The following is a 16,520-nucleotide window of genomic DNA, read 5'->3' as shown; positions in this document are numbered from 1 at the left end:
CCACAGAGGGCAGTAGAGGCCAAGCCACTGGATGGATTTAAGAGAGAGTTAGATAGAGCTCTAGGGGCTAGTGGAGTCAAGGGATATGGGGAGAAGGCAGACACGGGTTATTGATAGGGGACGATCAGCCAGGATCACAATAAATGGCGGTGCTGGCTCGAAGGGCCGAATGGCCTCCTCCTGCACCTATTTTCTATGTCCTCTAGTCTTTGGACTTCTAATCTCTCGTCTTGTATTTTTCTGTTGTTCCTAATGCTTTTCTATTGTCCCTCAGTGCAGTTCATTGCCTTGGTCACTTTCCTCTGCCCCCTACCTACTGTCTACCCCTTGTCTTACTCCATCATTTCAATCCATTTCTCTTAATTTTCCATCTGTTATGCCACCTTTTCCCAGCATGCCCACTGTCTCAATTGAACATAGGATATTTTACAAATAACCTCCAGGTGGCACTGTAATACACTTTTTTTAAAAGATTTGTGTTTCTGAAATGAGCATTACTTAATATTGCAAGAATATGATCTATGTTTAAAATCAATCCGGACCTTTCTGGGTGAAACAAGGATTGTTAATTATACCCAAGTTTTAGTGAATCTCAAATCTTGGGGAGTCTGTGAGAGATATGCAGACCCTCGGGTACAAAGGTACAAATTTAATCTAATAAACGTAACCATCTTTCTTACTTGCGTATTGCAATTCATAGAACCGTAGGAAATTTGTGGCGTGAAAGTAGGCCATTTGGCACATTGTGTTCTTGTGGTTGAGAGAGTTATGCAGCCTAATACCATCTTCCTTTCCACAGTAGCTCAATTGACTTGCAAATCATAGGATCTCCAACTGCAGTTCAAAGTGCTTTGTAAATGTGATGAGGGCTTCCATATCCACCAGGACTTCAGGCCAGATCCTACCATCGTCCAAATGAAAAGTACCTCTGTACCCTGTCCAGTGCAATCACAACATTCCTATTTTGTGGCTACCATACTGCATGCAGTACAGCAACCATTGCCTAACCAACGTTTTATATTGTACCATAACCTCCCAGCTCTTGTATTTTATCCCTTGGCTGATGATGGCAAGTATTCTGTATGGTGCCTTCACCTCTTCCCATCTTATCAATTGATTAATGTTTTTGGATAGTTACAAATACACTCCTTACTTTGAACCGCCAATTTTCATGCAAATTTAATGTGTTTAACTGCATTCGTATCCAGATTGTTATTATATAACAAACAGTAAGGGTACACTATTCCCTCTGGTACACTATTAGTCACAGGCTTTGAGTCACACTGACTCCACCATCACCCTCTTCGTCTTAATACCAAGCCAATTTTGGATCCAATTTTTAATTTTGCAGTACATTATTGCAATGCTTCAATGTAAATTCTTCTATCACAAATAACAAGGGACTGAGTAGAGTCCTGTAGAACCTTATCATAAATGCCCTTCCATTTGCAAAACACATTAGTCAACCATTATAGACACAAAAAGCTGGAGGAACTCAGCGGGACAGGCAGGATCTCTGGAGAGAAGGAATGGATGTCGTTTCAGGTCGAGACCCTTCTTCAGATCATTATAACTTGGTGCTGTCGTAATATCAGATTCCAGGGACAGGTTTGATCAACCAGCCCATAGCTTGTCATGTTAAAAATCACATGAACTGCAAAAAAACTGTCAAGAGCTTGGGGTGTATTTTAACTGAGCATGTCAGTTGACATTTAAACATGTGAAATCCATCAATTCTTCCTTTCATGGTGATAGGGCTGTACAACATTAAAACAGGCCTTTCAGTTTGCCTTGCTGATCAAGTCCCATTTCCCTGCATTTGGCCCATATCCCTCTAAACCGTACCTACCCATATATCCGTCCAAATGCATAGAAAAAGATCATGTACCTCCTGCACCCATGCAGAACTCACTGACTTCATCCATTTCACCACGAACTTCCATCCGGCACTCAAATTCACCTGGACCATTTCCGACATCTCCCTACCGTTTCTAGACCTCACCATCTCCATCGCAGGCAACAGACTTCTGACCGACATCTACTATAAACCCACTGACTCCCATGGCTATCTGGACTACACTTCTTCCCACCCTGCTTCCTGTAAGGACTCTATCCCCTACTCCCAATTCCTCCGTCTATGCCGCATCTGCACCCAGGATAATGTGTTCCAAACCAGGGCATCGGAGATATACTAATTCTTTAGGGAACGGGGATTCCCCTCTTCGACTGTAGATGAGGCTCTCACCAGGGTCTCTTCTATACCTCGTAACTCTGCTCTCACTCCCCATCCCCCTCACTCGTAACAAGGGCAGTGTCCCCCTTATCCTCACCTTCCACCGTACCAGCCGTCACATACAGCAGATAATCCTTCGACATTTTCGCCACTTCCAACGGGATCCCACCACTGGCCACATCTTCCCATCTCATTCCCTGTCGGCTTTCCGCAGAGACCGCTCCCTCCGCAACTCCCTGGTCAATTCGTCCCTTCCCACCCAAAACACCCACTTCCCTGGTACTTTCCCTTGCAACCACAGGAAATGCTACACTTGTCGCTTTACCTCCCCCCCCCCCCCCCCCCCTTGACTCCATCCAAAGACCTAAGCAGTCTTTCTACGTGCACCTCCTCCAACCTTATCTATTGCACCCGCTGCTCTAGATGTCAGCTGATCTACATCGGTGAGACCAAGCGTAGGCTTGGCGATCGTTTCGCCCAACAGCTCCGCTCAGTTCGCAATAACCAACCTGATCTCCCGGTGGCTCAGCGCTTCAACTCCCCCTCCCATTCCAAATCTGACCTTTCTGTCCTGGGCCTCCTCCATGGCCAGAGTAAAGCCCACAGTAAATTGGAGGAGCAGCATCTCATATTTTGCTTGGGTAGTTTACACCCCAACGATATGAACATTGACTTCTCCAATTTCAGGTAGTCATTGATTTCTCCCTCTTTCCCCTCCCCTTCCCTGCTCTCCCACAGCCCTCTGTCTCCGCCTCTTCCTTTCTTCTTCCCGCCCCCCCACCCCACATCCCCTCATCAGTCTGAAGAAGGGTCTCGACCCGAAACGTCATACATTCTTTTGCTCCATTGCTGCTGCCTCACCCACTGAGTTTCTCCAGCATTTTTGCCTACCTTTGATTGTTCCAGCATCTGCAGTTCCTTCTTAAACATTAGGTAAGCCAGTACTTATATTGTAAATGGTTACAATACGCCGCAAAATACATATGAGCCTGCTGCTGCTTGGTTACTTGCAAATCAGTTCTTGTTAGCACCGAACACTTTAAAATGTCAGTAGAATTGATTGCATGTGTTAATCTATGTGTTGAGCATCTAGTATTCTCTACAATACTATATTTTGTTTTGCCTGCCGTGTCTTAATGATAATGTGGTTGATATTTGGTTAAATGACAGCAGTCTCCTCAGCAAGGGTCATTGATTCATAATTCTGTACACATCTAGAATTTAGGACTCCATTGGACTGATGGATTAATAGCGTATAATAATAAACACGGGACAGAGAAATATTTTATTTTCATATTGGCTTGAACCAAGTTGGTTCTTGCAATTATTTCACTTTGATGGGATAATTTGAAAGTGCATTGTAAACTGCTCCAATAGGGATGTGACAAAGGAAGTGGTTGTACATCATAACGTATAAAAAATACACTAACAGAGACACTGCCACCAGGGTTGGATCTAAAACAGTCCCGATTAATGGCAATAGAAAACTTGCGCTAGTCACGTGTACTTTTCAATCGTGTTACTATAGACATTTGCATCTCATTGAACGTTGATTTTGGATTAAAAAATTATGGGAAGATGTGGGATGATATTTTATCTTGGCAATTAAGGGCAAGATTTAATCTTGGTAATTATGAAGACAATATTCTTATCCTCATGTAAGTCCTAGAATATTTTGAGGCTTACAAAGAATATTCACATTTAAATTAGAAGTCTGGTTGTGTGAATTTTGTAGTTAATGGTTAACATTGGCAAATAAATTGGGTAGTTTACTTTCATTCAGCTAACTTATTTAAAAAGTCACATATTCGGTGTTTTGAGTACACTGGATCAGTGGGAGATAGAAACAACAGTGTGTGCTCTTTAAAGTTTTTTGTTTTAATTGTTTTCTCCCACAGAGTTTTACACTAGAATTTCACTTTGAACCAAATGATTACTTCACAAACTCTGTATTAACCAAAACCTACAAGATGAAGTGTGAACCAGATGAGACTGATCCTTTCTCCTTTGAGGGCCCAGAGATAGTTGACTTTGTAGGGTGAGTGAAAAGTCATGAATGACTTGATATTTTATTACTACTTTAATTTTAGCATCGGACAGCATTACTATAACCTTATTATAAGTTGAAATAGTCTATGCAGTGAATTAATTTAAAAAGTAATGTTTGGTACAATCTGCAGATTACTGCTTTGTTTTCCCAAAAATGAGATTTAAATTACTTTTAAATTAAAATGAAGATTCAAATTAATTGGCTTCCACCTATACTTGGACACATTCTTGCAGGAGGTTAACTGGCCAGTTAATTGACAATATTCTCCTTTCTCTGCCATTCGAATCAAAATTCCATGCTGAATAATTTTAATATAATTATACATTTTATGAAGCCAGTACTATTGTAATAGTAATGTGCAAAATGACATATTTCTATCCTCAAAGTATGCTCAATCTCTTGGACCTTGCACTGTCCGTAACCTGTTACTTGTCTCTTGTCTTGCATCAGGTTCCATTCCAGTGCTACATTAATCCCGGCACTATGTAGGTTGGATCTTCATGCTATCTCTGACCTCTTCAGAGTTGGGAACATGTTTTTGCCACGAAGTTGAAGCTGCATTTGTCAATTGTCATAATATTTCTTGAACAAAGGGGCTTGAGAGGTTTAAATTAAAGTACCCAAATACTTCAATTATTTAGCAGTCATTGCATTTAAGATATAACAATTATAATATGTTCAAATTGAAATTAATCTGGATCATTTTGAATTTAAAAAACACGAGCACATGAAAGAGAACGCAGTGCTGATCTTGTTAAATATACCTGGCCAGCTACACGTTTGAACAAATCCTGCAAGATAAATTGATTCGTACAGGTATGGTCTTGTTACCAATAGTTTATGTTCAGTGGTACTATTTGTAACTCAAGATTGAGTTCTAGTGTTATATTGTTACAGTATGAAGACTAATTCATTTCAGGCACATTTTATATTGCATTATTATAGTGATTCTGTAGATGCGAGATGGAATCTAGTTTGCCATAAAGCCTGTGTAGATCTACCATCCATTACCATCATTGCAAAGATTTCAAATGTTAAAGGAATGACTAATGGCTACATTTAAAATTAATTTGAGCCTGATTCCCCAATATTGCTCAGATGCTCGTTTTTGTTGCTGTCAATTCTGCTTTAGGTTAATCGTTAACTTCTTAACAGGTGTACGATTGACTGGAAGAAAGGAAAGAATGTAACTGTGAAAACTATTAAAAAGAAACAAAAACACAAAGGCAGAGGGACTGTACGAACCATCACCAAACAAGTACCCAATGATTCCTTCTTCAACTTCTTTAATCCAGTAAAAGGTGAGGAGTTTTTGGAATCAGTTGAAGGCAAAATGCCATTCTCAAAAATTGAGTAATGAGAAAGTCTAATTTTTAAATTTAAATAGAAGTTGAAAGTCTGTACATATGCAAGTCAACCTTTCACGGAACAGAGGCATTTTTGCAGTAAAAGAAGAGAAAAATATCTTGCATGTACTGGAAACCTGAAATAAAAATAAAATGCTCAAAACATTCAGCAGATGAGGCAGCATCTGTCAGACTGGTTTAGCTCAAAAACCCTTTGTCGCAGCTGGAACAGCAAAAAAAGCTAGATTGAAGTTGCTGAGCTGACGTGAGAGAGTTGTGTAGCACAGAGAATGATAGGGTGAGGCCGGCAGTTGCTGTGAGGATACATTGTAGGCAAGGTCATCGGGTTTGATAACTTAATGGGGGGCAGTTAGCAACTCATAAATACAAGTGATGTAAAGAGGGCAATTAGCGAGTGAGAACTCATCTTACAAATGTAAAAAAGCAAGTTGCAGGATGTGCTTCACAGGTCGGTCTGTGATAATGGGGGGGGGGGGGGGGGATAGAGACAAACAGTATCACAAATGGGACATTTACCTGAGGTTCTAAATTCAATATCAAGTCCAGAGCATAGCAATGGTGTTTGGCACGGTATACATTTTAGCCTGATTGTTTAAAGCAGTTGTAATTAATGCCTGTGGAAGTCCTTGGAAAATTTTGTTGATAGAAAATTACACAGGATGAAGTGCTTTTTGGAATGCAGAATACAGAATTTTAAGAAGACTTTCATCTGGAATAGAAAGTTGTGAATCTGCCAGCTGTACCTAAATGATATCCATACATAACTAAAACTCCGATCTTGTTATCTTCCGGTTTGTGCGGTCTTTCTATTTGAGCAAAAAACGGTTCGCGATAACGCTAACTCGCCGTTCTATGTTGCGATTGCACTAAGTTTCGTTCCGATCGGTTGAATGTCGTAGAAGTTAGCGAGGTTTAAAAAATCGTAAAAACCGCGCGTGCGCAGATCGATCTCTTCTGCCGTTCAGCGCCGTGCGGATTAGTCTCTTCCCCTGTCACTCACCGGGACGGTCCGCCCCTTCCTGCGCCATCGTGTCTTTACTGGAGCTGAAGATGGCCGGCGGAGGTTTCCAACCGGACGCAATTTTCAGAGGGACCCGAAGCAACCCAGCGTCGGAGACCCAGCCCAGAGTCGGAGATGTTGCCGATGTTGCCAAACGGAAAGCGGAGACTGATCCCAGCGGAGGAGAACGACCAGCGACCCACTGTGAGTCCCCATTGCACCGCCAATTCCAGCCACTACTCCTCTGGTCCCCCTCGCTGGCTCCTCCCCATTCCCCGTGATACCCCCCTCTCTCCCAATGCTTCTCCCCCGTCTTTTCTCTAACCTCACTCCCCCCGCCCACACACCTCTCTCCCCCCACAACTCTTCCCCCTTCCCCCACAACCTCCCGCCCCCACGCATCCCCCCTCCCACACAGACACACATCCCTCCTCTCCCCTCCCGCCCACTCCCCCGCCCCACCAAACTTTAAAAAATTTAAAACAGCGCCCCCACTTGCCGTTAGCAGCGTATGACATCACAATGGGATCTCATTTACTTTGTTAAAAAATCCGTGTTCAAAAAGTGACTGACTTTCAGTTATTTTAAATTCCGCACATGCGGATAACTAAAAGTCTCCCCGCAAGTTTGTGATTTCAAATGATTGCGGCGCTGAGGCTGGAGCGAGGTCTGGGGGTGGAGGCGTCCGGGCCCGCGGGGAGGGAGAGGAGCCGGTGCCAGGACTAGGCCGCAGCCTGGGCCTTCTCCTCCCCCGGCTCCAGGCCTCTCGGCCCGTCCCCCCAACAGCCTCCGCCACAAGTACAACTTCATCGCCGACATCGTGGAGAAAACGGGGCCAGCGGTGGTTTACATTGAGATCCTGGGGAGGTGAGGAGAGAGAGTGGGCGGATTGAAGGAGAGGTGGGGGTGGAGAGGGAGGGGGAAGTGGGGGAGGTGAGGAGGGGGAGTGGCGGAGGTAGGGAGTGGAATGTAGAGGGAGGGGAGGGCAGTGGGGGAGTGGGAAAGGGGGGAGCTGAGGAGTGGGGACGAGGGTGATAGGAGGGGGTAGGGAGGGGAGGGGGGGGGAGGGAGGGAGTGACTGAGGCCAAGGGAAAGGAGAGTGAGGGAGGGGAGGAGGAGAGGGGAAAGAAGAAGGAGGGTGAAGAGGAGGGGGTGTGATTGCTGGGGGATGAGGGGAAATGAGCCGTGCCTGCGCATGAGGGCTATGGGTGAGTGGTGGAATATTGCGTTGGGGGAACGGGTCCCACTTGGTCTAGAAACCTTTAAAAATTAAAAGGTTTAGACCCAAATTATTAACAGTTTGTGATGAGTATAAGAAAGTAACATAATAATTCAGAAATTATTTTGAGGTATCTCGCTCAGAGTTTATGTATAAACAGCATTGCTCATACTATTGGTCGTCTTTTTAAGTATGAAGTAACGCAAATGGTATGTGTATCTTACCACAGAATAAAAGGTGCTTTCCACCACATAAGCACTTTTCCATTCACGGAGTAATTAAAACAAAATCACGTTGTCCAAGAAAGAGTGCTCTCTGCTGTTCACTTTCACCACCTATCAATTCTTTGATGTGCTTTCTTCTTGAAAGACTTTATTAAAAGGACTCCCTGAAAGATCAATGTTTTTCTTTTAAGGGATTGAAAATTTGAAATGCCAACCATGGTGCAGTTTTATTGGATCTTAAAATGTGTAGTTTCTCGATTTAAGCTGTCTGTGGTGAATCATCAGGTGAAAAAACCATTTGCACACATGCTCTCCCTTTTACCAATTAAAGATTGCAATATAGTTACCCAAGAATAACTTTTCAAAGGTAGAATTTCGGTACTATAGCAATGCCATAAAATGTAGGGTTGGAACGTTTCTATTAATGGTAGAAATGTATGGTAGAGTGGCATACATTTAGTATAGAGGTGCAGAAAGATGGACTTTAATAATCTTAAATTATGTACAGCAGTTGCCTCTTTCAAGATTATCTGTTTTTTAATTCAGATCAAATTTTTTTTAATTAATCTGAAGCTTTTGTGTTTTTTGGTGCTTCTCTCAGTATACTTGTTTTCTGGGAGTTAGTTGACAATGCCAATAATTGAACAACTTAAATTATTTTTGGATCATTGTGGGAAGAAATGACTAGGTGTCTATATGCACACGCACAACTCTAAATCATGGATGTAGGTTTTATTATTCACCTGTGATTTTAATTTTCAGTGGCAAAAATTAAAAGACCATAATGAAACTCCCTATAAATGCTTCTTAGTTTCTTAAAATATATAATTCTTCCTTTGGTTCAAATGCTCCCTCTTTTTTTCCCCAAGCTAGAAAGAGAATTTGCTTCTATATCACAATTCAGAAGTTAAATAATATAACGGACGACAATTCAATTTTTTATCAAGGATATAGGTTTAATTCAATTAACAGGATTAGTTCTAATTTATAGGTATTGTGGGGATGTTGGTGAGCAATAGGAATTGCAATTAAATATGTTATTGCCCTTGCTGTGAAAGACCGATCTCTTCAGCATGGTTGAATTTAAATCAATCCACGAGCTGAAATGCTAAATGAACTCAGAGGGCCATCTGGAATACAGTTTAAATTAAATATTTCTATTTGAACTAAGACCTTGCATTGTGATTTAAATTGCAATTTTAAATGTGTAAGTCTAATAAATTCTAGCCAAAACTAATTGGATTGCACAGACATTAAAATTAATTAGTTTTGATGTTTTTAGGAGAGAGAAAAATGAAATTTAATTTTGAGGTAGCAGTGAACTAGTGAAATCTCCTGCCTGGTCTTTTAAACCGCTTAACATACAGAAAAATCCTTTTGGAAAAAGGTTAAACATGGCCATATAATCTACACCTGTAGAATTACAGACTCTCTTAAATGATATTAATTATAAAGGCTTGACTGCCTCCACATTTCTATCCTATCATTTTAGGTATTCATTTATCATCTACTGAAATTATAATTCATTATTTTATAAAATGTAGTCAAAAGGTATGATTTAATAATGTTTAGGAAATAAGATTTGGTTAGTAACATCTCATGGTAATGATAAGAAGCCTGAGAAAGAAATCTTGTTGCTCTTTTGCTTGGTCTGGTACCCATTTGATGAATTTATAATCTGCTGCTCTCTTGCCACCCGATTTTGCCCCACTTTCACATTTGAAATGAACAATATTAATCTGAGAGCAATATTGTGAACCACACAAAATAATAATGGAAACCTAAGAACCAGTTGCAATATTTAAACACCTGATTTGTTTTTGTAGGCTAATTTAAACGCTGTTGGTAATGGATGCACAAATCAATTTGACTGAGTAATATTTCTGGGTAATATTCAAGCAAAGACAATCTCCATAGTTTTTCCTCTGCCTTGCAAAACACAATGTTTGAAGCACCAAATGTACTTAAAAGGGAAGATAGACACAAAAAGCTGGAGCAACTCAGCTGGACAGGCAGCATCTCTGGGAGAAGGAATGGGTGACGTTTCAGGTCTAGCCACATCCTCAGACCGAAAGTCACGGAAAAGGGAAACGAGAGATATAGAACAATGAGTGAAAGATATGCAAAAAAGTAATGATGAGGCGGAAAGGGGTGGAGATGGGAAGATGTGACTAGTGGCGGGCTCCTGTTGGAGGTGGCGAAAATGTCGGACTATTGTGTGGTGTATGCCACGGCTGATGGAGTGAAAGGTAAGGACTAGGGGGGAGGGGGAGCAAGGGCGGAGCTGCGGGATACCGAGGAGACGTGTGAGGGCCTCATGTATGATGGGAGAGGGGAACCCCCGTTCCCTAACGAATCAAGACATCTTCGATGTCAAGGGTGTTTTATTGTCATATGTCCCAGATAGGACAATGAAATTCTTGCTTGCTGCAGCACAACAGAGTACATAACGGGGGGGGGGGGAAGTTCAGTGTGTGTATATATACACATGCACGCATATTCAATAAATAAAAAAATATAGTGCAATAATAATAGTCTGTTGTAGTTCAGAGCTTATTTGTTGTCGTATTTAATAGCCTGATTGTTATATTTAATAGTAGGGAAGAAGCTGTGTCCTGAACCTGGATGTTACAGTCTTCAGGCTCCTGTACCTTCTTCCCGATGGCAATGGTGTAATGAGTGTGTGGCCAGGATGGTGTGGGTCTTTGATGATGTTGGCTGCCTTTTTGAGGCAGTGACTTCGATAGATCCCTTCGTCGGGGGGGGGGAGGTCAAAGGCGGTGATGGACTGGACAGTGTTCACAACTTTTTGCAGTCTTTTCCTCTCCTGGACTTTCAAGTTGCCAAACCAGACCACGATGCAACCAGCCAGTATGCTCTCTACTGTGCACCTGTAGAAGTTCAAGAGAATCCTCTTTGACATACCGAATCTCCGTAGTCTTCTCAGGAAGTAGAGGCGCTGATGTGCCTTCTTTATAATTGCATCAGTGTGCTGGGTCCAGGAAAGATCTTCGGAAATATGCACGCCCAGGAATTTGATGTTTTTAACCCTCTCCACCATCGACCCATTGATGTAAACAGGATTGTGAGTCCTCATCCTTCCCCTTCCAAAGTCCACAATGAGTTCCTTGGTTTTACTGATGTTGAGAGCCAGGTTGTTGTGCTGGCACCATGTGGTCAATCTGTCGATCTCACTTCTATACCCTGACTCATCACCATCTGTAATTCGTCCAACAATAGTGGTATCGTTGGCAAACTTGATGATGGAGTTCGCACTATGTCCGGCTACACAGTCATGTGTATAGAGTGAGTAAAGCAGGGGGCTGAGCACGCAGCCTTGAGGTGCTCCCATACTGATTGTTACTGAGGATGAAGTATTTCTGCCAATTCGAACAGACTGGTCTGTGGATGAGGAAGTCGAGGGTCCAATTGCAGAGTGATGCGCAGAGACCCAGTTCCGTGAGCTTGGTAACTAGCTTGGAGGGGATGATGGTATTGAATGCCAAGCTGTAGTCTATAAACAACAGCCTGATGTAAGTATTTTTATTGCCCAAGTGGTCCAATGCGGCGTGGAGAGCCAGTGAGATCGCATCCTCCTTTGACCTGTTGTGGTGGTAGGTGAACTGTAATGGGTCGAAGTTCTTGTCGAGATAGGAATTGATATGCCCCATAACCAACCTCTCAATGCACTTCATCACCACAGACGTTAGTGCCACTGGTCGATAGTCATTGTCACCATACTATTCTTGGGCACCGGTGTTATTGATGCCCTCTTAAAGCAGGTGGGAACCTCGGACCTCAGAAGTGCGAGGTTGAAAATGTCCGCAAAAACTCCAGCCAGTTGGTCTGCACAGGTTTTGAGAACTGGACCGGGTATACCATCAGGTCCAGGCGCTTTACGAGGGTTTGCCCTCCTGAAGGATCTTCTGATGTTGGCCTCAGTGACTGTGACTGACTGACTGTAATACCATCAGGGCAGATGGGTGCTTGGGAAGGCACATCAGTATTCTCCCTATCAAAGCATGTGTAGAATTCATTTAGCTCGTCAGGGAGTGATGCTTTGCTTTCGTTTGAGCTGCCACCTGATTTTGCCTTGCAGGAGGTGATGGCATTCAAGTCCTGCCACAGTTGCCCTGGTATGGAACACATCTTGGGTGCAGATGGGGCGTAGTTGGAGAAATTGTGAGTAGGAGATAGAGTCTTTGCAGGAAGCAGGGTGGGAAGAAGTGTGGTCGAGATAGTTGTGGGAGTCAGTGGGTTTGTAATGGACATCAGTCGATAGTCTAATCTCCTGTGATGGAGATCAAGAAAGGGGAGGGAGGTGTCGGAGATGGTCCACATGAATTTGAGTGCAGGATGGAACTTGGTGGTAAAGTTACTTAAAAGGGAAGCAGTTGCTTCCTGATCGAATAAACTATGTCTGTTCCCACAAAACGATTAAAGGCAAACAAGTGTCTATTATCCACCAAATAAGAGAATCAATTTTCTTTAATCTGGCAGTTTACACCTTCAATGAGCCCTCCTTAATAACACGTTTGCTCTAGTCTTGTTAGCTTTCACCCCCATTGAAGAATGTTAGAGTTTAAGAATGAATAAGGCATTCTCCTAGCAACAAGGAGAAATACTAGAGGTATAATTGGAATTTGATCAGCCAAGCCTTCCACTGAACTGATAGAAAGGAATGCAATTGGTACATAAAATGCATTGAGAAATAGTTAAGAAGGGTGTGGATGTTTAACATACCTCTAATTACAACAATTGTCAGCCATCAGGAAGTAGCAGACGTTGGCTTGGTGCCAACTGTGTTAATCATGACGTAGCTGGAGCAGGCATTTAGCATCCTCAGTCCTGTGGTTAATCATTAAGGAATGGATTCCGATGAAAGAATGTATTAAAGCAGATTGGCTGAATCAGTTTCACTATTGTTTCTAAAAGGAGATCCTGATTTCTATTTTAAAAGCTGCATAGCATGAACTCATTATACAGAAGCTAAAACTTGAAGCATCAAAATTCATATGCTCATACATTCAAAGCATTGGTCAAATCCTGGGCAGTCACCTTGATGTATTTGAACGAATCAAAACGAATATAGTTTCAAAAAATTCTTATGAGATTGTGTGTAAGAAGGAACTGCAGATGCTGGTTTAAACCGAAGATGGACACAAAAAGCTAGAGTAACTGGCAGCATCTCTGGAGAGAAGGAATAGGTTTCAGGTCGAGATTGCGACTGCGACCTCAGTTTGAATACTAAACCCAGATATAATTGAGGCATTGTGTAAGGTTCCTCAATTTTATTTGCAATAAATATCATTTTTACACAACGTTCAAATGTAAAAAACTTTTGGGCTAAGTATCAGACTGCTGATTGTGCAGGCAGTGAAATCTGCCCCTTTTTTTAAGTACAGTTAGTTCTGCTCTACGGCATTTCCAAGAAGCTACATTTGTAGAAATTGCATCATGTAAACAATTTTGCCAATTAGGCTGTGGGCCGAGCTTCAGAAATGTGTCTAGAAATCAGTTTTCGTGACCCAAGTCACAGAACTACATGAAATTTTCCACAGATTTAGATGAAATATAATTGAGAAGGATGTCATAACTCGTCATTGCCGAAAGTTGCACATTAATTAATTAAACTAATTAGAAAATGAGATCGGGAAAGTAAGCGCCACCTAGTGGCCAATGCCCATATTACACGATGGGCAGCCTATTTCCGGGTTGCAGTCCATTTAAACTATATATTATTATACATATATATATATATATATATATATATATATATATATATATATATATATATATATATATTAATGGCAGGGGAGACCATCCCCTGTGGAGGGTCAGGCAGAGGCTACAAAAAAACCCATCTCAGTCATTAAGTCTGCATGGACTTCAATTCATAACATTTCAACCTCTTCTTAATGTTAATGAGAATAACACTGTTACTACCATAGATAAATTAGTTCAAGTTCAAGTTCACATACACCAATTCATTTCTACATAAACATCAGCCATTTCTCACTCCAATGGCAGCCTATAAAGTGCAATGAATATTCCTCCGTTTTTCTCCCGTGGTCGGGGCCTGGAAATGGCCGCTACGGACGGCACTATGTACAGCCCCCCCGCCCGCGGAGATGATCCGCGGCTCCGCGTTCGCGAATCGGCCGCTTTTTAATTGAGACCGCGGCTTCACTATGTTAAATACGCGATCGGAGCACTTTTTCCCGGTAAGTTATCGCAGGCAGCTACGAGATTTGATGGTTAAGACTTATTACTCTACAACAAGCTGGTATTAGTGAAATTGTTTAATTTACCTTGTTATTGATACATGTAGTTTAGGCCCTCAACTTCATGAATGAGTGAGTGAATGAATGAATGAGTGAAAGAGTGAATGAATGAAGGAATGAATGAGTGAATGTACAGCCTCCAAATCTCATTTTTTCACATTATAAAGGGTGCAATTAAATTAATTAAAGTCCATACAGATTAATTTTCATAAATTCAGACATTAGATCTTACCTTTCAGTTCGAGTTGATTCACAAAGTTTCACAACTTTGTGTTGCAGCACCTCAGCAGGGACTTTGCTTTCAGGACTGTCTTCTACTTCTATCCACTTAGCTGCACATTCTTCAGACTTCTTAATGCTTTTCTCACTAAATTCAATTACCCTGCTGCAAGTTTCCACGACATGTAAACTTTCATCGGAATCTCCAGTAAAACAGGCATCAGTGAAGTCCTCTCAGCCATGTTGTGTGCTAGCCTGAAGCAAAGCATGTGATTGGCCAACTGGCATACAACTCAATGTTAAGCGTGCTTTGATTGGACTAAAAATACCCGAAATTTTTCCAGTTTTTCTCTAATAAAAATGTGCAAGTCTTGTTCATGACGAGTTTCAGGGGTGATTTATATAATATTTTTACACAATATGTGAAAATTGCATGTAGTTCTGTGATTTGGGTCACAAAACACTGGAACAAAGCTCCTCGGCCCACAGCCTAAATGGAGAAAAGGAGGTTAGGAGCTAGAGTGTTTCACGCTCATAGTAACAAAGTTTTATCCCACAGGATTTTCAAAAATAGAGGTCTTATTAACATCTACAAGTTTATTTTTATTACTGCAAGCTAAAATGACAAATTATTTATTTGAGCTAATTGCACGTATTAATAGAAGCAATTTCTCATTTATTCCAACGGCCTCCCCTGGTGAACTGTTAAGAGACTGTTCAGACTGTTAGTCTGAAGAAGGGTTTCGGCCCGAAACGTTGCCTATTTCCTTCGCTCCATAGATGCTGCTGCACCCGCTGAGTTTCTCCAGCATTTTTGTGAACCTGTTAAGAGACATTGGTGAGAAGGAATGAATGGGTGACGTTTCGGGTCGAGACCCTTCTTCAGAAGGTCTCGACCCAAAATGTCATCCATTCCTTCTCTCCAGAATGCTGCCTGTCTCGCTGAATTACTCCAGCTTTTTGTGTCTATGGTTTAAACCAGCATCTGCAGTTCCTTCCTAAACAAGAGACATTGGTGTCTGATTAATTTGTTGAGGTTATATGGGAAAAATTTATTTTCCTGAGACTTTTTTTCCCAAGACAGCTATTTCCTGCTTGTCAATTTCCAAAGTAACTTTTCAGTGGTCCTCCAGCTCTTGATAGAAATCATGCATGCTATAACCAATTCAGTCTGCATCGTACAAATGGTGTGCCTTAATGCATCAATCATGTTATATGCAATTTGCATTCTGAAAACACGCATTATAACAGATTTTTTTCATTCATTAGTAATTGCTGGCCTATAAAAACGCAAAGTGGAATTTTTAAAATGGGAATATGCAGACGTGATCTAGCTGCATGTAGCGTGATCCACTATTGGTAAAGCTGCATGCAGTATGAATTTGCAAATGTGTTCATAATTATGTGCACTTTTGAATCGTTGCCAGATGATTAGGCGTGCATGTCTATCACACTTGGGTGGATATGAGCACAGTTAATGTATTCTGCACAAATCATGTAAAATGTTTATAAAAATCTTTTTAAATGATCTGTTACTCTTGAAGGCTAAATTAGTTAATGATGCTGTATTGTATTTCCTCACTCTGGTATTGGCTGTCAGCTGTTGACTGTTGGGGAACTTTTGTGCTCGAATTATTTTTCTATTTTGAGGTTTTTAATGTCCTGAATTAAATGGTTTTACATTTTGGACCATTTATTCAGGCAGTGTAATTTTGGTATATGATAGAAAATGCTTCATTTGCATGGGTTTACAAATCAGTGGTTGTCCAATCATTTTTTAATTGTTTGCATTTTCTTTGTAAAATGCAGAAATCAGTGTTCGGGAGGAGTCTGCTATTGAAAAGAAGGATGTGGTAATTGAATGAGTTGGAAATTGATTGGAGATAAGGTGTTTGAGGATTATTCCTGCCCTGGCATGCTGGTT

At 41.5% G+C, this 16,520-nt stretch overlaps 1 protein-coding gene and 1 non-coding gene across 4 annotated transcripts in view; both read left to right on the top strand.

The window, feature by feature from the left end:
- nap1l4 (nucleosome assembly protein 1 like 4) overlaps positions 1–16,520 on the top strand; it is a 75,905-nt gene that overhangs the window by 37,049 nt on the left and 22,336 nt on the right. For all 3 annotated transcript variants that reach the window (XM_033039135.1, XM_033039137.1, XM_033039136.1), the window contains exons 9-10: positions 4,132–4,271; positions 5,439–5,584. In XM_033039135.1, the coding sequence (XP_032895026.1) occupies positions 4,132–4,271; positions 5,439–5,584 (286 nt within the window). The remainder of the gene's footprint in view (positions 1–4,131; positions 4,272–5,438; positions 5,585–16,520) is intronic.
- Positions 4,690–4,819, top strand: LOC116984877. Its single transcript, XR_004415152.1, has one exon. It is a non-coding gene; the product is annotated as a small nucleolar RNA SNORA54 (small nucleolar RNA).

The sequence above is a fragment of the Amblyraja radiata genome, chromosome 20 (genome assembly GCF_010909765.2).
Source record: "Amblyraja radiata isolate CabotCenter1 chromosome 20, sAmbRad1.1.pri, whole genome shotgun sequence".
NCBI lineage: Eukaryota > Metazoa > Chordata > Chondrichthyes > Rajiformes > Rajidae > Amblyraja > Amblyraja radiata.
This window is presented reverse-complemented; position numbering and strand designations above follow the sequence as displayed.